Source organism: Boleophthalmus pectinirostris, unplaced genomic scaffold (assembly GCF_026225935.1).
Source record: "Boleophthalmus pectinirostris isolate CB_2022bp ecotype Guang Dong unplaced genomic scaffold, ASM2622593v1 HiC_scaffold_4, whole genome shotgun sequence".
Taxonomy (NCBI): domain Eukaryota; kingdom Metazoa; phylum Chordata; class Actinopteri; order Gobiiformes; family Gobiidae; genus Boleophthalmus; species Boleophthalmus pectinirostris.
This window is the reverse complement of record NW_026571353.1, coordinates 29,734,651-29,756,730: the sequence shown is the minus strand read 5'-3', so window position 1 is coordinate 29,756,730 and position 22,080 is coordinate 29,734,651. Positions and strand designations below refer to the sequence as shown.

The 22,080-nt window shown below is 39.9% G+C and overlaps 1 protein-coding gene across 1 annotated transcript in view; it reads right to left on the bottom strand.

The window, feature by feature from the left end:
* The window catches only part of pde4d (phosphodiesterase 4D, cAMP-specific), a 563,267-nt gene extending 543,437 nt beyond the window's left edge, over positions 1-19,830 (bottom strand). Inside the window, exon 1 of the mRNA XM_020932310.2 lies at positions 19,532-19,830. Within this exon, the coding sequence (XP_020787969.1) occupies positions 19,532-19,830 (299 nt within the window). The remainder of the gene's footprint in view (positions 1-19,531) is intronic.
* Positions 19,831-22,080: the final 2,250 nt, after the last annotated feature.

The following is a 22,080-nucleotide window of genomic DNA, read 5'->3' as shown; positions in this document are numbered from 1 at the left end:
CTGGATAGGGAACATGTCCCTCCCACTTTTGTTTGTTACTTTGGATATAACTGAAGTACTGTGATGTGGTATCCTCAAATGTACTACAGTAATATACAGTATAATACAGAGGGAAACAGAGGGAACTACTGAGACTTTTAAATCTGATTTCTTTCTGTTCTGACTGTAATGATTCAAACTAAGATCTTGTCAAGACATTTAAAAAAGGAAAGATTAACATTTCAACATTTCTTATATAAATACACATATATAAATATTACTTTTTATGTGACTTTTTAAGTACAGTTTAGCTTCATATAAACTGCAAAAATCTAAGCTATAATTGGTATTTTGGTTTAAAGACTCGAAATGACTTGAAGCTCAAAGCAAACGAATTGGACTGGACCTGGATTTATGGGCCAATGACTTGAGACTTACTTGAAACTTGCAAAACAACGACTTGGTCCCGCTTCTGGCAAAATATACTTTTATGTGATACTACTGAAGATTATAGCCCAAAGAACAACATTTCCATGGAAACGAGCAAAAGGAAGCATTTCTCCAGGGCAAATAATCAGGTTTGTGGAGATGCAAGCCTGCTCAGAGTAAGGGCACATGTTTTTCCACTTTTTTCAGTGCAATAAATACATAATGAGTAAAAAAACATGGTGTATATGTATTTTAGTCTATTTTTTGGCAGAACATTTTCCACATGACTGTCTATAATAATCATAATAATATTTGGATTCTCTTTGTGCTGTATTTTTCCACTGCCAGCTTGAGTGGTGCACTTTCTGGTACACAGTGGACCACAGAAAACAGAAGGACACCACTTTGTCTGAGGACAGAGTTTGATTTAATCTGAGTCTGACGTCCCCCACTCAACCATCACGTCTCATCACTCCAACTCAACATCTCTCCCAGGTCCCACTCCTCACACTGGGCACCTTTTTTTGACACAACCCACCTCCCCCTCTCTGCCCCATCCCCCTCTACTGCCTCCTCCCCCACCTCCAGGCCTGGTTGTGGGAAGACATGTCATCTCGAAATCATCACAGCTAACCCACATTCTCACTGGCTGTCTTTACGTTAGGGACGCGTCAATCCAATACTGGTATCAGTTCAGAAATAAAACAGCTGGATCGAGTATCAGTTAAGTCAATATCCTGGTTGGAACCATAAACTGATGTAATAACACTGTGTACTGATTGTTTGCACAGGAAGTCTCATAATGTTTGATTTTTACTGGTCATGTAAATGCACCCAGTGAGATCCAAAAGTAAACAGCAAATTCAAAAGTGTTAAATTCACAGTGTTGCTGTTGTTGTTGAGTAAAAAAAATTCAGATATGTTTCAACATAGTCAATATTTCAACTATGACAGTGTTGTAGAGTAAAATGAGTAGTTGTGGATCCACAGTGTTAATGTCAAACATTTACAAAGTGTGTGTTTTGAATGTTACATTACATCAGTGTTGGGCTTTTGTAACGTTTCCAGCGGGAGAGCTACAGATGGACATTACACCTGCGAGCTGGATATGATTGTATGTTGTGCATTATTTTAATACAAGTTACGCTGAAATGGAATTTTGTGGTGGTTTTCATTATTTTACATTTGTCAAAGGGATTATGAACTAGAATGACCGCAGCATTGACACTATTTAGTGAAGAAAGAGTTACTATTGAATAATGTAACATGAAGAACACTCTACACCAGGGGTGTCAAACATAAGGCCCAGGGGCCGGATCCGGACCTCCAAGACCTTTAATCTGGCCCTCGGCTGATTTTCTACTAAAATATTTTAATTATATTTTCTATTAAAATATTGGTAATTTTCTGTGGTGCTTAGCACAGCAGCGTCTCCAGTGCCTTTGTACGTGGCCCCTCCCACCAGAGCAGCACAAATGAAGACTTGTCTCTTTCCAAACGCTCTTAAAGGACGATGGTTTTGACTGTTGACCGTGACACCCTCATCAGAAAAATGTCAAAAATGAGAAAAGTGGATGTCAAGTGCAGGATTTTCCAAGAAAAATTTACTTATTCCTATTTGCATACAAGTTTATGTTAAAACATTGTGTTAAAATCGCATTTTTCTTAAAGTTTCAGGTTGTTCTTGATATTATAATATTTCGTAAAAGAAAAAGTTCATCAATTAAAAAATATTTCTGTAAAAGATTTGCATTTCTCTGCAAAAATATTTGAACTTATTGCTATTTTTGGGGTTTATATGCCATGAGTTTTCTGATCCGGCCCCTTTGGGATCAAAGAAGGTTGGATACAGCCCCCGGACCAAAATGATTTTGACACCCCTGCCCTACATGATTTCAACTTCATAAAGTGTTAAACCATATCAATATAATGTTATTAGTTTTTCACTGTACACTAGTGTAAAACAAAATCAGTGTCAAATTCAACTCTGGGGAGTGTGGTTACATCACTTTACAAGGCAAGGCAATTTTATTTGTATAACACAATTTGTACACAAAATAATTCAAAGTGCTTTACAGAATAAGACATACATTAAAATAACAATAAAAACTAATCACAACATAAATAATCAGCATAAAATTAAAAAGAGAGAGACATTAATTACATAAATTTGAGAGAAGAGTGTGAAATGAAAACCTTTCAGTCATCTGCAGCTAAACAGAAGCGTTTTGAGCCTGGATTTAAACAGACTCAAAGTAGAGGTCTGTCTCACATCTTCAGGAAGACTGTTCCAGGAATTAACTGCATGAATCTGAAACGCTGACTCCCCGTGTTTAGTCCTGACTATATTACCAGTGTTGAGCCTTCTACACTTTGGAAAATGTAGTTTCAACTCATTCACATTCCATTGTCTAAATAAAGAGAGTATATAATTATAATTGTAGTATCAGATTATTATGTTGACAACACTAGTCCGCGCTCTACTAGTAGTATCTGATTATTCAAGTTCTCCGGTTTTTATTTATGTAAATGTGCCCGGGGAATTCTGCAGCAGTAGTATAGTACCAGCTCTGGGCAGCACGTTGACAGATTTGGGTGACGAGTTATACCCGCAGGCCAGTGCCCTTGTGCCCAGCAGACAGTGATCCAGTGTGGGCAGAGGCTGAGCTGTCTCCCTGTGAGATAAATACACTCTACAGCACGGTCCTGAGAGAGGAGGAGGAGGAGGAGGTGATGGAGAGGGGGACATGTGACCATAGCAGGTTTTTATAGCATAGTTTTTTTAATTATTTATTTTTTCTTGATGTGATTTAAGCTGACAGTTTTATTGAATGTAGAAAAGTGACAATACTGTAGTTTCAGAAAATAGGTCGACTGTTTTTTTTCATGGTGTTGTGTAAGTTTGTGGTGTCAAAATTAAAGGTCACAATGTATTGATAAAGAATTAGAATTATGAAAAGTTTAAAAGCAAAAAAATCAGTCTGTACTCCAAAAAGAAAACCTGAAGTATGCGTTTATCTAGTTTGAGATGTTATGAATTAATAATTGGGACTATTCAAGACACAATTATCATGTTATAAGAAGTAAAATTGGAAGAATTTCGAAAGCAAAATTAAGACTTTTTACTCCAAAAAAAGTAAACGTTAAAGCTACCATTCGTAATTAGACTGGCAGACCCACCCTTGTTGTATTCTCACATGTCACCACTAGAGGCTATCTATGTTTCTGCAGTCCGATAGCAATCCAGCTTTGGTCTGACAGAAGAAAACCAGAGAGCACAGGTGAGTTTGAACAAAGGCCAGGTGAGTGGAGGGGGGACAGGTTTCACATTTGCCATCAACTCTTTAAAAAAAAAAAAAAAAGTTAAAGTTACAGATGGTAGCTTTAAATACAGTGCTGCATACCTCAGTTATGGTGTTCTATTAGACAATGTGAATCACGGTATTTTACATTTGAGCACCATTTTGAGCACTTTTTTTTTTTGTCTGTTGGTTGTGTTTGTTGTGTTGTGTTTGTTTCAGGTCTTTTTTGTGTCACTTCCGCCCTGAGCCCTTTAAAGGTGAGCCCTTCCCTCTTTCTCTCTCTTCTCTCCTCTCCACCATGTCGCCACAACTTTATTTGCACCTTGTTTTTAAATAAATATCTAATTTATTTCATTTTATTTTATTTTGTCCGAACCCTAGGCCAGTTTGTGACAAAAATACCCAAAACAAAGACACAAAAGTGCTCAAATGTAACAGTACATCAAGGATTTAATTGCTGTTCGAAGGTGTCAGTAATTGTATTTGTATATTATAGTTATTCTTCTTATCGAGGTCACAATAATTGGAGAAAACTGGATATGTAGAGTCCTTATTTGACATCAGTAAATGGTCAAAAAGCAGTAATAATGTTCAGGGGCCATAGATCTTTGAAATATGAACTCCCAGTAACAATGCAAGGCCATGTACTATGTAAGAACATGTATGAAGTAACCTGAACCCTTATCTAAGCTCTGTGAAAGTGCATTATGTTTTAGAGGCCAATACACACAGTTATATTGTGTACCATATACAGTGTTGGGGAGTAACGGATTACATGTACCGGCGTTACGTAATCAGAGTACAAATTATGAGTAACTGTATTCGGTTACAGTTACTGTTTCAGTGAGTGGTAATTGGATTACAGTTACTTTGCTGAAATAAGTGGATTACAAGGCGGTATTTTCCTGTTTTCACATTCTGTGCTACCTCCCATTTATTTATTTTTTATTTCGGTAATCCCACTCATTGCTGGAAACCCACACAGAACGCGAGCGATGTAAACGTCATGTTAACGTTGGCAGCGTCAGTCACACAATGGATGAGTTCGAAGAGCCAGTAGAACAGAGCCAGCAGTGCACGGGTAAAAACACATTTGTGTCTTGGAAATTCTTCTCCCGTCGTGAGATACAAACACACACCTTCATCATCGTCATCAACCTGAGAACGCGCGGGTCACGTCTCCTTCCGTAGTTACTGCGCGGACACCGACGTCCTCACGTGCGCCGCGTGTGGACCGTGTTTTCTCGCATACGCTGCGTACATCGCGCTCCCTCCTGTGACCCTCTAAAACCAGGACTAAACCAGTCCAGGACTAAACTAGGACTAAACCAGGATTGAACCAGATCTAAACTAGGACTAAACCAGAACTAACCAGGTTGAAAATCAGGACTAAACCAGGACTAAAATCAGGACTAAACCAGGACTAAAACCAGGACTAAACCAGGTCTAAACAATATGACACCTAACAGTAGGTTAGACTTGAATAATTTTAAGGTGATTTGATATAAACCTCATTTCTCTATCAATAATATTTTTTAATCTGGTGAAGGAAAGGCTTATCTTGTTATTGTCTTTTAGCAGACAAAACATCTTATGTTAAAATATCCTTGTCTTTGATTCTCTACAGCAAACAGTTGCTTATTCATGGAGACTTGGGCTCAGACAATTTGAAGAGAACAAACAAGATTTTTCAGGACGTGGTTGCTACATTCACGTTGTTTTAAAAAGCATGACAATATCAAGTAATCCAAAGTATTCAGATTACGTTACTCACTTTATGTAATTTAATGGATTACGTTACAAACTACATTTTGGGGTCTGTAATCTGTAATCTGTAAGGGAATACATTTTAAAAGTAACCTTCCCAACACTGACCATATATCAAGAGTGGAAAATGAAGTGTGACTAGACCATGTTAGTATAGAGCAGCTTTCAGAGTCTATGGGACACCTAAGGGGTAAAAGAGGGTGGTACACATAGACCAGTGTGCACCTGGGTGGGCCTATGTTTTTATTAGTTTACAGGAGAGACAGCAAAAATAGGCCTTAAACATGTATCCTTGTTGTTTGCCTAAAAACTGGAATAAATCTTGGAAATACAGCTCTGGTCATGGATACTGATTTGTTTTTTCCATCACTGCATAAACCACAAACCCACGGTGCCCAAAAGTGATTATTTGAGTTATGTTTAGTTCTAAGTTTCGTTTGTTACTTTTCTTTGACAAATTCTTCTCAGTTTTACAATAACTGGGTAAAACTGGATATGTAGAGTCCCTATTTGACATCCATAAATGGTCAAAAAGCAGTAATAATGTTTAGATAATTATATGTATATAATTTTGTTACGATTTTTTTAGGAATACATTATGAAAACAAAAAATGAACTCACAGTAACAATGCAAGGCCATGTACTATGCAAGAATAGTATGTAAGAAGTAACCTGAACCCTTATCTAAGCTCAGTGAAAGTGCATTATGTTTTAGAGGCCAATACACACAGTTATATTGGGTACCATATATCAAGAGCGGAAAACGAAGTGTGACTAGACCATTTTAGTATAGCGCAGCTTTCAGAACAGCTTCAGACACATTTCTTTTCAGAACATCCCACAAAACGGTTATACAAGAGCCGTAAGATGTATTGAAAGTGAATAAAGTATAGCTGGCAAAGAGTGCAAATATGTAAAAGTGCATTGTGTAAACTTTCTGCTGGAGGGCATGCACCTGCTCGTCTCTATGGAGATGTTATTGCTTAGCTTAAAATGTTCAGATCTATCTCCATGCAGTGAAGCAGATGACGAGTAAGATCTGTGAAGAGACAACTCTACTCAGGCCCCCTCCACACTAGTTACGTATTCGAGTCGTTTTCGTTGCGGATGCAGTGTTCGTCCACACTAATCCGATTCAAAACGGCTCCAGAGACGAAACGATCTGGTGCCGCCAGCTCCCATGAATTCATCTGAGTACGGATCTGATCTGACACTATGTGGACACCTGAAAACGCTGATACGCTGATGCAGTTCTATGTAATTCACCGCCAAAACACTAAGAGGCTAGAAAGTTTAAAATGAATCATCACCATCAGCAGAACACCCCTCTGTCACAGAAAGAACACTCATAATCCACTGAGTCGTGTCCTTTAGTCCGACAAAAGCTGACTGCGAGCTGTTTTTTGAGCGCACAGTTTATGCAAATAAGCCATGCGGTTTTAAGTTTTGTTTATGTAAAACGTAAACACAAATGCTCAAAGCTGTGTGGATAGGGAAGGATTGTGGACACAGAAACGACGTGTCTGGGCGCAAATCGTTTCCGATATGGTGACACAGTGATTCGTTTCAGTGTAAACGTAGACTCAAATGGATGTTTTTCAAGGCATTTCGGAGCAATAGAAACACCCCAAATAAAAAATGTTACAAAGACAAGCTTAATGTCATACTGTGGAACACTCAAATTAAGCTATAATTTAAGTAAGTAAATAATTTCTACAATCCTGTCTTCATGTGTAAAAACCTGCTATCCTTCTTCAAACATATTTCAAAATGCATTAAATTCTTAAGAGTTTAGAAGTTCATATTTCAGTCTCTATTTCTTTCAAATGTCTCCTGGACTGTTTAAAATGCTACCTTTGAACAGAAACTTATTGAAACATAAATCACAGATCTAATCGCAATACTTGTCAGAAAAATCCTTCTCCGATAAAACACAGTCCTCAGAGTCACTACCCTGTACTTAGCCGCTCCTGCACAGATGGAGCTGCAGATCATAGGCCCAGGGGAAGTGAATTTTACAGAAATATGTGACAAAACTAAGGATTTATGAAGAAAAGTGCGTAAAAGAAGCCAATGTAAACACCACATGTAGCGCGCAGAGCTGCTCATGGCCGAATGCCAGACAGCCTTCAATCAGCATTACTCATCAGAGCCATCAGAGGGTAGATCATCTTAAAGAGGAAAACATGAGCGCTCTTCAGGCACTAAAACACCGCGAAGCTGGAACCAATGGGATTAAATCACAAAGACGTTGTAGATTTGACATTTTTTGACATTTTGTACAGATAAAAAAATTTATAAATCATAAAAAAAACACTGCGGAGACACACACACACACACACACAAATGATCTGTATTTGCTAGTGCTCCAAGTTTAAGTTTAAAGGTACACTGTGTAACTTTTTGGTTGTGGGTCCGTCACCTCCTGGTTTCTATGGATATGTCATTGCTCTGTCTAAAATGTTCCACAGTATGACATTAAAAAGCTCTACCTTACATTTATTCATTGTCACATGGTTTTATTGCTTGGAAATACCAAGAAAAACATGCATTCTGACTGTGAGCGGGGTCGCCTCTCCGCAGATCTGACCCATAACTTGCTCTGGTTTGGTCTCCATGAGGATAGAAAGGTTTAATTTTAGTGTTACAATTAAAAAGGCACTGTGTAACTTTTCTGGTGGAGGGCCTGCTACCTCCGTCTCGACAGATGTGATTTTTTTTGGCCTGAAATGTTCGAATTTTGCATTACAGTAACAATTTTCCATTTATTCAACTACAGTTTTTTATTGCTGGGGAAAAAAAAAAAAAAAACATGCTTTCTCTGTGCCATCGGAAAAAGGTACCAGTAATTGCACATTGTTAGCTCACCTCCTCTCATGGTGTGTGTGTAAACCTATGTTTTTTTCCACACATATAAATCTGCTGTGGGAGCCCTCGCATGTGATTGGTGGACTGGTTTCAAGCACTGTCCCTGATTGGTGCGGCATCTTAACACCTGGCCAATCATCTCTATAGTACTCATACAATAGTTGTGATTTTCACAATTGTTGACATCCTGTATACTGCAGTCCTGTACTTCCTGCAGGTTAGTACATTAGTACATGGTGGAGACTAGTAAAAATCCACATGCACAATAATATTTAAGAAACTACCATGTTTTTGTCTGAAAAAAAAAAAAAAAAAAAAAAAAGAGTATTGGCAGTGACAGTGAAAGCAGCATGTGGTCTACTCAGATCTCATGACCACAAGAGAGAAGGAACAGAGAGGAGGAAGAAATAAACCAATAAAGAAGGTATACTTTAATGATCCCTCATGAGGGAAATGTACTTTTGCATTTGACCCATTCGTCAAACAATCCTGCTGGGCAACCTGTCAGGCTACTGCTGTACAGCACCTGGGAACCCTTCTTCAGATCTTGAGCTAGTCTTAGTCAGGACTAGCCAGGCTGGCGCCACCTACTGCCTCCGCTCAATTTCGTTTCTCTCCAGCGACTAGGTCAGGAATCGGAATACACTAGACAGATGGCAAAAACCCCGGAAGTGTAAGTTCGGGCACCAGCCAATCAGCGAAGAGCCATATATTCAGTGTTGTCAACGATTCTCGAGATGAAGGTTTTAAGGCCAGAACAAAGAGAATGCTCTGTGAATTTCATCAAGGGGAAAGATGTTATTGCCCTTCTTCCTACGGGATTTGGGAAAAGTGTCAAGACCAAATAGCAGCGATTGGTTAAATGAAAAAAGTACCCACCTACTGTCAAGCGAACGAATTCTAGCACTGCAAGGTCAGATGGTTTCTACAAAGTGAAACCGGGTGATGAATCAGGCTAGTCAGGACTACCTTAAGTGGGGGATTTGACCTACTGAACATGTTTTGGGTCGATGGGGGAAGTTAGAGGAAACCCATTCAGACAGAGGTAGAACATGCACAGAAAGAGCTCCACCACTGCAGTACAACAACAGCACTGCAGTAGAGTCTGATTCATCTGATCTCAGGGTCCACGTTCCCTTCATCAGATGAGTGTGTTTATTGGCCTTTAGCTCCAGACTTTTTAAAGCTGCAGGTAAATGATCAGACCGAGCTCTGTGCTCTGGCCGGAGACCTGAGTGGTCAGAAGAGCTCAATGATGAGGGACAAATGACCAAGGCCAGATCAGACTTTGCGTTTCAGCATGAAATGAAACACAAACGGTGACACCTCAAAGAGAAGGTTATTCAGGCAGAGGGAGGTAAGATTTCTTTTGAACAGTAAATATGAACGGTAAAGTACATCTTCAAATAGATCATGGACACAAACTCCGAACTGGATCCATCTTGTTAGGATCCCGCTCTGTGGTAATGCAGACGGACATACTGCAGTCTTTTTTATCAGAAATACAATTGTAATTTGAAAAACGCAGAGAGAAGCACTTTGGTAAGACGTCTGTGCTTTTCTCTGAACTGGATTAAACAAAAGTCAGATTTCACGCTTTGTTCTGCTGTTGTGATGCATCAACCAGTCAACATGAAGTATTTGATTGACCGCTCTGATCATTGGTTCCGATGGTTTTCAGAGAGAGCCATTCCAGACTAATAAATCTGAAGAACTCCATTCAGAGAGCTACACATATCAGTCTGAGAGCCAGGTTCGTTCTGATGTAATCTAAAAAAAATGATAGAGGAGTTCATTTCTCTTCCATATCATACAACCCTAATCCTGCCTCCCTCTGATGAAGCTGTCTTGTATATTGAATTTACAGACGCTTTAAAAGGCGCTGAACCAGAGTCACAGGGTACAGAGGACACTTCATTTACGTGCGCGCGTTTGTAATGAGGCCTTAGGGCACCCAAAGGCGACAGCGCCCTCCAAACTTTTGTTTACTCTGGAGGTGTAGCCATGATTAATGTCCTCAGAAAAGATGAGCCCCAAAAACAGTATCCTATTAAATGGACTATACACAAGAGCAGGACTGTGTGGTGTTTAAAAGTTAAGACCGGCATCTCTAAACTGTAATTATAATGAGAATGTTTGTGTATTTGGATGTAGTGAATAGAAAAGGTTGTTGTTCATTTAAAAGAGCACATATTACGGAGAGGCTTTTGACCTTTTGCCCATGTTATAATGTCGTCTCCTGATCAAAAACATATCTGGAGTTGTGTTTTGTTGCTTTCACACTTGTTTCAATAATCCATTAATCCAGATTTGTCTTCTTTGGGCGCACAAAAATGCTCAATTTGGATTTCGCCAGTTTAGTTGCGTCACAGGTAAAACTCCAGACTTCTCATGTACAGTTTTTAAGACCACAGACCAGGAGTTGGCCAACGTTTTGACTTGTGGGTCACAAAGGGTTGTAAAATTTGATGGAGATTTTTGGTAATTCACAAAGCAAAGCAAAAAATTAAATGTGATATGATAGAAAACATATCCCACGTTATTGAAATATCTCATAATTGAACATCATTACAAAGCATTACAACTAAATATCTGTCTTTCAAGTCTCACGGTATTTACTATTTACTGAAATGACTTTTAAAACACTGAAAATTATTATTATTATTATTCAAAGTTCAGCGGGCCGGATTAAAAAGATTAAAGGGCCGCATATGGTTCCCGGACCGTAGTTTGCCCACCCCTGCCATAGACCATTACCAGACTCATTCTACAGTGGTGGGTCCTCTGCATTTGACCCATACTTCAATGTCACTGGGTCAAACTAAACTTAAAAAAATATATAAGAAATTATTTGGTAATTTTGGCGCACTCTGCTGGCAACAATGGGTACTGAAACATGTCTAAACATTAAATGAGCAGCAGCGTTAAAGTCACAACATTCTTCACAGTCAATGAAAACTTAAAAACACATCTTTCAGGTTTTAATTGCTTATGTGATCACTAAGAAACATCTGTTACTTTCCAAAGACAAAACAACAAGAAAAGGATGACTATTCTGGGTACGTTTTTGATGAGGAAACACACCACAAAAACTAAAATGCCAAGTTAAAAAGACTTGAATTAAGACAGAGCACATTTCACAAAACAAGTAAAAATTCTCTAGCAATGGAATAAGTATTTTTGTACTTGAAATATGAAAATACTGTACACTTACTCTTAGTACTTAACCCTTGTGCACTCCTTTAAAAATAAAAACCTGTGGTCCTTCGTGACAAAAATGTACATTGAAAAAGAATACCACAATATTTTTATGCAGTACAGATTTGTGTTAAACTTTTTTATATCATTGTCTTCATATACTTCTGTGCTAATCATACATACCAAATATTATATAATATTTTGAACCCTTTAAATGCCATTTTTGACAGCAAAAGTCTCAAATTTTTGTGCATGAAAAAATGAAAGAACTGGATTATTTCTACACTTTTCAAATTAATTTTAATTTGTTTGTGTTGGGATTATCAGAGGCTCAGGATTTCATAAAATAGTGCCAAAACTGTTTTTTTTTACATTCTTTTAGTTTTTGCACAAACTCAAATAGTTACAACTGTGGTCCTTCGTGACAAAAATCGAAAAAGAATACCACAATATTTTTATGCAGTACAGGTTTTTGTCCAACTTTTTTATATCGTTGTCTTCGTTTACTTCTCTCCTAATCATACATACCAAATATTATATAATATTTTGAACCCTTAAAATGCAAAAGTGTATTTTTCATTTTACATTTGAGGCTCAGGATTTCAAAAAATAGTGCCAAAACTGTTTTTTACGTTCTTTTAGTTTTTGCACAAACTCAAATATTTTTATGCAGTACAGATTTTTGTCCAACTTTTTTATATCATTGTCTTTATTTACTTCTGCCCCAATCAAAATGCAAATGTCTTTCTATTGATATAACCTTAAAGTAAAGTAAAGTAAAGTAAAGTAAGTAATACGTAAGTAAAAAGAAAAACATCAAAAAAATTCAAAATGACACTAAAACATTTTGAAGGATTTTCAACACCAAAGAATGAAAAATGAATCAAAAAGTAAAAATACGCTGGCAAAGTTATACCAGTGGAAAAAAACAATTTGAATGGAAGTCAATGGGACAAAAATGTACCTAAGGACCAAGTGTGTGAGTATTTTGATTATAGATCCTTCAATTATCTTGAAATAAAACACAGAAATTAAAAATACATCACAAAATACACAAACTGTCCAATTTTGGTGGTATTTGGTGCAATATATCCAAAGTTATGCAAAAAAAAGAAAAGCTGAAATGTACAAAAATGTATCTAGAGGTGCAAAAGGGTTAAAATAAGTCAACTAAAACTAAAAATACTTCATCCATTAGTAGATCATTTTACTTGTCAAGTGAAATCGATACTCAAATCCAGTTAAATCTTCTTAATCCAAGCCTCAAATCGTTCTATACAGTATGTTATTCACAGCACTCAAAGGACGGAGCGACACACTGGAGCAGCTGCGTCCGAAGATGTGTGAAATCCAAGAAACCCAGATTTGATTTAGCAGTGCTTCCCGTACGAGCCTTCATTAGCCTCCTGTGTGAGATTTGATTTGTTTGGGGGTAATCTATTTGTAATTACACTCCTGAAGCTAGAAGGAATAAACAACTATAACTTAGAATACAAACGCTGCAGGTTCAGTCGCCGAAAAGTTCAATGAAAGCGGTTTTCTCGTTTTTGCAATTATTAGCCTGTTTGTCGGGGTTAGTATCTGTGGTAAAAAAAGGTCTCATATTACGCAAAATTGACTCTTGCTCTGTCTACGTTGTGGTGTTATGAAGCGGTAGTTTTCAATTTAACACCTTTTAGTTCATCCAAATGATTCTAGTGACGGTGAGTAATATGGAGCCTTTAATATTGGCGTGTTTGGAGAAAAAAAGTTGAGAAGAAAAGTGCAAAAATACACGAAGTAGCGGTGAGAAAATGGATCACCTCCATCTTTGTCATCAACACGGGAAATTCCATCCAAAACGCTTTTTTTTTTTTTTTTTTCTCTCCCTGGTCTGTCACTGGGATGTTTTAGTCTAAGCCACTTTGCAATGTCACTTCCATCTGTGCACATGTCTTGGCTCCTCTCCTCCTTCCTTTCTGTCATTCCTTCCTTCCTTCCTTCCTCCCTCCCTTCTCTTCTCCCTCCATTTCTCTCACTCCATCCTCCTCCTCTTCTTCCTGTCCTACTCCATCTTCTTGCTCCCGTCTCTCCTCCTCTCCACTCGTTCTTACACTCTCGTCTCCTTCTCATGTCTCTTTCCTCTCCTCCTCCTATTCTTTCTCTTCTTCCTTTTCTCCCTCCATTTCTCTTCTCTTTCCTCCTACTCCATCCTCATCCTCTTCTTCCTGTCTCTCTTCCTCTCCTCCTCTCCACTCTCTTACTCCCTTGTCTCCCTCGCTCATGTCTCTTTCCTCTCCTCCTCCCATCCTTTCTCTTTTTCCTCTTTTCCCTCCTCTTCCTACTCTTCTTCCTGTCTCCCTTCCTCTCCTCCTTTCTACTCTTTCTTACTCCCTCTCTCATGTCTCTTTCCTCTCCTCCTCCTATTCTTTCTCTTCTTCCTCTTCTCCCTCCATTTCTCCCCCCTCCCCTCCTACTCCATTCTCTTCCTCTCCACTCTTTCTTACTCCCTTGTCTTCCTCTGTCATATCTCTTTCCTCTCCTCCTCCCGTCCTTTCTCTTCTTCCTCTTCTCCCTCCATTTCTCTCCCATCCTACTCCATCCTCATCTCCTCCTCCTGTCTCTCTTCCTTTTCACCCTTTCCTCCTCTCCTCCCCTACATTCTCTCCATCCTGTCCTCTTTCCTCTCCTCCATCCTCGCTCATCCTCTCCTCTTACCCCTCCCTCGTCCGTCCTCTCCTATCTTCCGTCCTTCCTCCTCTCCCCTTTCCCTTCCTTTCCTTTCCTCCCCCTCCTCTCCTTCCTTCTCCTTCCCCTCCCCCCTCCTTCTCTAAATCCTCTGCTCCTCCCTTCCTCCTCTCCTTTCTTAACCCCCTCTTCTCTCACCTTCCTCTGTTCTATCTTTTGCCTCGTCGCACCTCGTACCTTCCTTCCTCCTTCCTATTTTCCTTCCTCCTGTCATCCACCCTTTCTCTCACTCCTGTCTCTCATGTCTCTCTCCTCCCTCCATCCTTTTCTCTCTTTCTCTCCCCCACAACTGTTCTAACACAAACCATTCTGTCACTGTTCTAGTCGGACTTTGTTTAGCTGCAGATTTGGGTCTAAAAGAAGAAGCGTTTTTCTAGACAGAGAAAGGAAACGCCACACGGAGATCGACTCAAATGACGACTCCTTCAACAATCGCTTAAGCTCATAAAATGACCTTATCCGGTATCCTTTGCTCTAGACTTTCGAGAACAAAAGAGTCTTAATTAGAATGAGAAAAGGTCTTATTAAACAGTCCATTTGTCTCTGTTACAATTAAAGATGCACTGTGGACTTTACTGGTGGAGGATTAGCCACTTGCTTGTCTCAGTGAAGATGTTAATGCTTTCCCTGAAATGTTTTTAAGTATGACATTAAAGGGCCCATCTCATGCAAAATAACTCTTTTCACATTGTATCTTCTGCACATATACAAGCATAATTTGGGTTTTGGAACATCCATTACACAATAGTTATGAAATCTTACTGATTTCTTGGAGGCACAGACCAGGAACTATGAAAGATTTACTATCGCTCATCCCCCCGCCCGTCCTCAGAAAGCACAGGCTCCACCCTCCAAACGTGACGTAGGATCTGAGTGAGCCGCCCTTCCTCCGCCATCTCAGGGAGGGAGGGGGAGACAGACGTGCACCCTGATAGCGGCAGGAATAAACTTTTATTCATCATGGCGATACAGCGCGTTCAGCTGCATGTGTTGGACCCGAAATCGGACGAGGACTTTGAGGTGCACGAAGCTCAAGCACCGCGTCGGCATCAGCTGAACATTACTGATTGGTAAAGTATTAATAAACTCTATTAGATAAACTTATTATATCGTGTACACTGTAGTGCAGAACAATGAGCTTATGCTGTCGCTTTTGTTTAGGTGTTCATGTGGGAATTGTCAGCCCATGTGGAGTGGAGGCGGGGCAGAGACGGGGCAGAGGCGGTGGAGTGGGGGAGGGAGCCAGACGTTTTCTACTACATCAAACGCGTTATAGGTGTATCTGCCGCGTCATCGTTGTAGCAGTTTTAGTTCATTGTCACATGGAAGGGTGGCAGAAATACACTGCAATGTGTTTAAAAAATGCCGAATCAATCTAAAAACCACTTTGGCGACATATACAAGGCCCACACATCACTCTTAGAAGGTAGAAAGCTCTAAAAAGTTGATTATGCATGAGATGGGCCCTTTAAACTGTTCTATAGGATTATGGGATGCCATCAGAGGCTACGTTCAGACTGCAGCCTGAAGTGACCCAAATCAGATTTTTTCTCCCCTTTGAGACATGTATCTGATCTTTTAATGACAGTCTGAACGACCCAGATATGATTTTTCAAATGTGACCCAGGCCACTTGGATATGTGGTCCTAAAACCGATACATATCTGATCTTTTGACATGCGACTTCAGTCTGAACGGCCAGGTCGCATTCATCCCACAAATGTACACAAACGTTCTTCTTGTCATACGAAACTGTGTGTGAACTCCATGTTGGTGAAACAGCCAAGCACAGAGCAATCCCACCACTCTTGGCTGCGACTCCACGCCCACTCGTTCCTTTTCTATGGACGTTGCTGCCGCTGCCCCAAAAAGCACCACGGCCAAAAACCTCGTCCTTCTCCTTCTCAATCTCCTCCTTAAAACAAATAAGCTGAACATGTTCTGGCTCCGGTACGACAGCAACTTTAAGATCACCACGTGCACACTGAGCACACTTGCTGCATGTGCATGTGCATCGTTGTGTCCTCCAATGCGCATGTGGGACACTTTTGGGGCGTTTAAAGTTCACACTGGAGATCACATACAAGTCACATTTAATTGGAAATGTGAACGACCTTGCAAAAAAATCTGATTTCACAAAAAAATCCGAATTGATCATTAAGCCCTGCAGTCTAAAAGTAGCCAGAGTGAGTTACAGGTCAGATCTGTAAAGAGCTGACCCCATCTCAGCTTACACTAAAAATGGAACTTAGTTTTCCGTGTATTTTTCTGCGATACAAATAAGAATTGAATAAAGACACGACACAATGCCATAATGTCATACAGTGAAAAATTCCACACAAAGTAACAGCATGTACAAGGAGAATTAAAGATAACACACTAGAAACCCACCATTATATCATTGCATAACCGTACTTCAGAAACAAATTTGATTCCTTTTCATACTTCGCTTGTCTAATAGAAGAAGAAGAAAAAAAAAGAAGCAGTGTATTACAGCGAATTTTAATGAAACAGGCCAACCGTAAGCCCTTTATCAAGCAAAATCGACTCTTGTGAGCTTTAAGCCGTGTTATAATGTTGTTACCTCATCAAAAACACACCTGGAGTTGTGTTTTTTGTTTGTTGTGTTGGTCTCCAAAGCTCAAAACGCTCTGTTCCATTTTGTGGTGTCTTGAAGCGGTAGTTTTCAAGACATCAACAGCTACTTTTTTATGTTTTGTTCAGTGGAGTTTGCCAATTCCAGAGCTGAAATTATCCAAATGATTCTAGTGAAGGTGTGTAGAGTTTAAAACACAGTGGGGCACCTTCTGTATTACAATATGACATCACAAGGTGGAACAACCAGGAGTATTTTCAGTTCAGTCTGTGTGTTAAACATACGCGAATGAAACAAAACACGACTCCAGGTCAAGTTTTTGAAGAGGAAACATTATAACATAGATCAGAAAATAACGTAATATGAGCCCTTTAATCCGCGGGCTCAAGATTTGTTATTGTGCAAACCCGTGAACCTTTGGGATTATGCAAAGTGCAATTTAACCAGCGCCACCGTGTGCAATATGACAGACATTTTGAGAGTGTAATCTTGTTGCTAAGATTATTTTTCAGAATCATTATAAATCAGTGGCTGCAAAAAAAATACACAAAACTGTATTGAATCAAGGGCACAGAAATAGCTCGGCGGTGCACTAAATACAAAGCAGATTAAGAGTGTAAGAGTCCATTGTTTTGTGATAAGCCCCTCTTGAACACCTACGTAACTACTCAGAGTGGTGGTTCAGTTAGTCAAGAGCTTAACATGAATAAAGATATATGTTGTTGTTTTGTTTTTTTTATCCCCGCTGTATCATTACTGGCTACAGAATCCCATGTGTGTCACCAAAATAGATCAAAATCACAAAAATGTCAGAGTGAATTTACGCTTATTTTTCACCGTCGAGCGCGATGACAAAGCACTAGGCTGTGTATATAAAGTGAAAAAAATGAACTGAAAACGACGTCTCAAATCTCACATTGCAAACTATTCATTTAAAGGTGCACTACGTAGCTTTTCTGGTAGGGTCCAGGCCGTTTATCTCCATGGAAATGTTATTACTTTGCCTGGAATGTTCCACAGTGTCACATTATGCCCCTCTATCGTGCATTTATCCATAAAGCTGTCTTTATTCTTCAAAAACACCTTGATAATAGGGATGTAACAATGACCGAAACATCGTGATATCGTATCGTCAGAAGTCCTGGACCATCACAATATATCGAAGTACAAGTTCCTTTGCTTAAATACATGGTTTTATATTAGTAAAAGCTTATGAACATCAGAAACTACATTTCCCATGATTCATTTCAGCACAGACAACACGTAGAAATATGTTTTTTACTTGAATTCTTGGGATTATGATGGAAGTAATTCACACCAAAATCTTGTCAATGTAATTTAAAAGCAAAAAAGTGTCCTATCTACAATTATATTAACCTCAAATCGATATCGCAAATAAATATCGTACCGTGAGATGCGTATCGTGATAATATCGTACCGAGAGATTTGGATATCGTTACTGCATTCGTACTGTGAGCAAGGTCACCTCCCCGCAGATCTGACCTGTAACTTGGCCTGGTTATGTCACCAAATTTTTTTCATGGAGACAGACAAGTTTAAAGCAAAATACTGTGGAAATTTAAGCAAAGTAGTAACATTTTTAAGGAGAAAGGTAGGCAGACCCTCTAGATAGACGTGCACCTTTAAGTAAAAAGAGGTGCAACGAATGTAAAAGCATGCAAAAATAGAATCAGTTTAAAAGTAAGTCACAGTCCTATAGTGGGACCATGTCTTTATTTGAAAAGATCTCAAAAGAAGATAAGAAAATATGATAAATAAATAGCTAAATGTCCTCAAAAACGCCACGCTTAACAATCCAACTCAGTACTTTCGCTGTTTCTATTGTCTGCGCTCATCTAAGTGGAAGCCACAAGCAATTCAGAGGTTTCTGGTTAAATAAATTCCCAAATGACTCACTATTGGAAGCTATAACCTTCAGCGAAAGTGCACGGACACTCATGCACGCGCGTCCCCCTGTGCTATACCGGTCCACGAGGAACCACATCTTTTGTCTGACCAACCACAACACAGTGACAACAAAATACCGATCAATTACCCACGCCATAAGTGCACTGGACTCGACTACAGCGCTGAATTGAGTGTGCGTAAAGCGTGCGTGCGTGTGAAAGTGACAAGCGGATCATCCTCCGTGTGACCTCCCCCCAGACCCTAATTACCTCCTGATGGCGCGGACGCTTATCGCAAAAACATAACATCTGATAACGAATGGCTTTTCTCAACGACCTACTTGCTTCGTTTCTCGCAGGATGTGTCTGTGACTGGCCTTGACCTGTTTTTAAGTCTCCGTTGTGGCCAAAACTGAAATATGTCAAAGCTTGCATCGTGCGTAAAAGAGAGATAAAGCTGAATGTGACGCTAATTGTTTCAGTACTGTCACGGTTCTGATCTGTAACATCAGCCACTGTACACGCTGTACGCCGTCTCCCACACCTCGCAGCGTGGCTTGTGATAGTGGTAGTTTTAAATTTTGCGGGATTAAAAAGTGATGTGGAGCTAAAGTCGATGGAATAAGATCGTAAAACGTGTTATTCCATCGTAAAAGTTAGAAGTAAATACAGCTTGGAGAGACTTATCCGTGCGTTATCGGCACACAACGCCCATCATCTTGAGAAACAGAAACCAAACTGTTCACGCAGAGTCCTTACCGTCGAAGCCCTTGAAACGACGACGGCCAAGACATCCGGGATTTCTTGAGCCCGGGCCGGTGCCCCGTGTCCATGGCGTAAGTCCTGTCCATGTTCCTCGGGAGCAAGTATCTCTCGGTGTCCGAAAAGCCCCTTTGTCTGACGCGCTCGTTCTTACGCACGACCAGCGCGTGGTGCAGCGGAGAGAGCGCGGCTTGGTTCTGCTGCCTCCACAGATGTTTGGGCGCCTTTGCACTCACGCCGGTTCCGCCGCTGGCCACGAGCGCCACCGATCCCACTGTCCCGCAGGCAGGGTCCATCCTCCCTCCCACTCAGGCTCTACTTCACAGCACTAACAATGCCTAAAGTGCATTTAAAGCTCTAACGGGGTATTGCTTAGAATGACTTTAACGCTACAACAGGGAGTTATGTGGAAATAGTGCCAAACATTCAATTATTGCTAAAACTTTTACAGCTTTTCACGTCTCACATTCACTATTTTTATCCTGAGTAGTTTTCAGAAACACACTGGACAACACGTCGGACTCTGGCACAACTGTCTCAGTTTACGCATGGCGAGGTAGCCCGCTGTAACACTGCGCTTTTGGGGATGAAAAGTGCTCCGGAGTGAGGCTACAAGCAGAAACTCTTTGAAAAGACTCCAAACACGCGGTGCTGTCCCGGTACACGCCCATCCTAAAGAGGTGCTGCGGTACAGGCTGTCCAATCCGGGACGGTCCAAACTTTAACCCCAGCGGCTCCTCTCCTCGGGACGCACGGCAGGTTTGCGTAAAAGGCACCGGAGCAGACAGCAGCAGCACTCCGCCCGTGTTCGCCAGTCCCGGGCAGTAGCAGCGGCAGCGGGATATAGCAGGATGATACATTAAACATGAGGGGAGCTACTCAAAGCACCTCCCTCGCAACTGCTCCGTGAGGCAGGGTGGAGAGCGGGATAGCAGGCAGGTGGAGGGATGGACAACATGTATGCGCATCAGTAAACAACAGTAAGAGAAGGATTATACTGCACATATTTAGTAGTTTAGATATCAGGTATCAATAAAAATACGATGATGCACAAGATAACCAAATATCTTTTCCATCTGACACATTTTTACATTATATCCATTATTGTCAAGCTGCTTCTATCTTGGCCTATTATGTATATATAATAGGGATGTAACAATAACTGAAATATCGTGATATTGTATCGTCAAAGTTCTCACAATAATATCATGGACCATCACAATATATTGAATTACAAGTCTCTTTGCTTAAATTAAGAGTTAAGGTGCAGCAATTGCAAAAGAAAAAGACAGAGGGAACTACATAGACCATGATCTTTTGTTCCATTTCAGTGCAGACTACATGAAGAAATAACAGTTCTAAGCACTTTTAAGTCTTAGTTCTTTGGATTAAATCTTGTCAAGGCATTTTAAGAGGAAAAAGTAGAATATTAATAGTTTTAGCTGTTTAGCCTCCACAAAATATCGGAATAAATATCGTGCTTTGGGATGTATATCGTGAAAATATCATATCAAGAGATTTGGATATTGTTTCATTCCTAATCGTGAGCCTCCCCACCATATCATCAGCTTTCCCTCGATACTGCAATAAATATTGTTCCGTGACGATATTGTATCATGAGACTTGAATATCGTTACACTCCTAATATGTAACGTAAGTCTTTCATAGTGATATGTTCATTTAAAGGGCCCATATTAAGCATATTTCTGATCTGTTGCAATGTTGTGTCCTCGTAACAAATTTACATATTAAGGCTGAGGATTACTCAAACATGTGTGAATGAAGCAAAACACAACTCCAGCTCTGTTTTTGAAAAGGCAACAACATTATAACATGGCTTAAAGCTCACAAGAGTCCATTTTGCGTAATCTAGGACCGTTAATTTATAATATATTCTGTAAAATAGTTACTGTATTTCTGCTCTCTGAACTTGCTGTTGCAACACTGTAAATTTCCCAGTCTGATCTCTTATACAGTGGACAGTTTTACATTTTCCGTTGGCTTTTTTTAAGTGTTTGATAGTTGGTTGTTTAGAGCGAACAAAAAGTCTGTAACAATCACAAACTGGACACTTGTGGTTCTTGAGTTTCTGTGATGGAGTCTTTCACACTTGTCCTGGTTTTGTTCTGATTTGAGCCCGGCTTTGTCCTGATGCCGTTATTGAGCAGTTGAGAAAAGCTGGAAATTCACAGTTCACTTTTCACCGCGAGGGCACATGGTCAGTGCATGTTTGAGAATAGACAGTACTGTGCCTCAGGGGTGTTTACAAGCCTACAGCCGTAAGTGTACACACTCCAGGCTGAGGCAGATATGTTTTATTACTATCAAAGTTTTCTCATTCAATATAATGGCAACTCTGGAGATAATTTATAAGTGCAACTCCAAAACAAACAGCTTGGGTATTCTGACCAAGTCTAGTCTTGATCAAACGTTGAGCAGCATCTTTTCTGTGTGGAGTTTACATGTTCTCGCTTTGTCTGGGTGGGTTTTCAACATCAACCCAAAACATGCGCCGCAGGTACAATCCTCCAGCTGAGACCTGACCA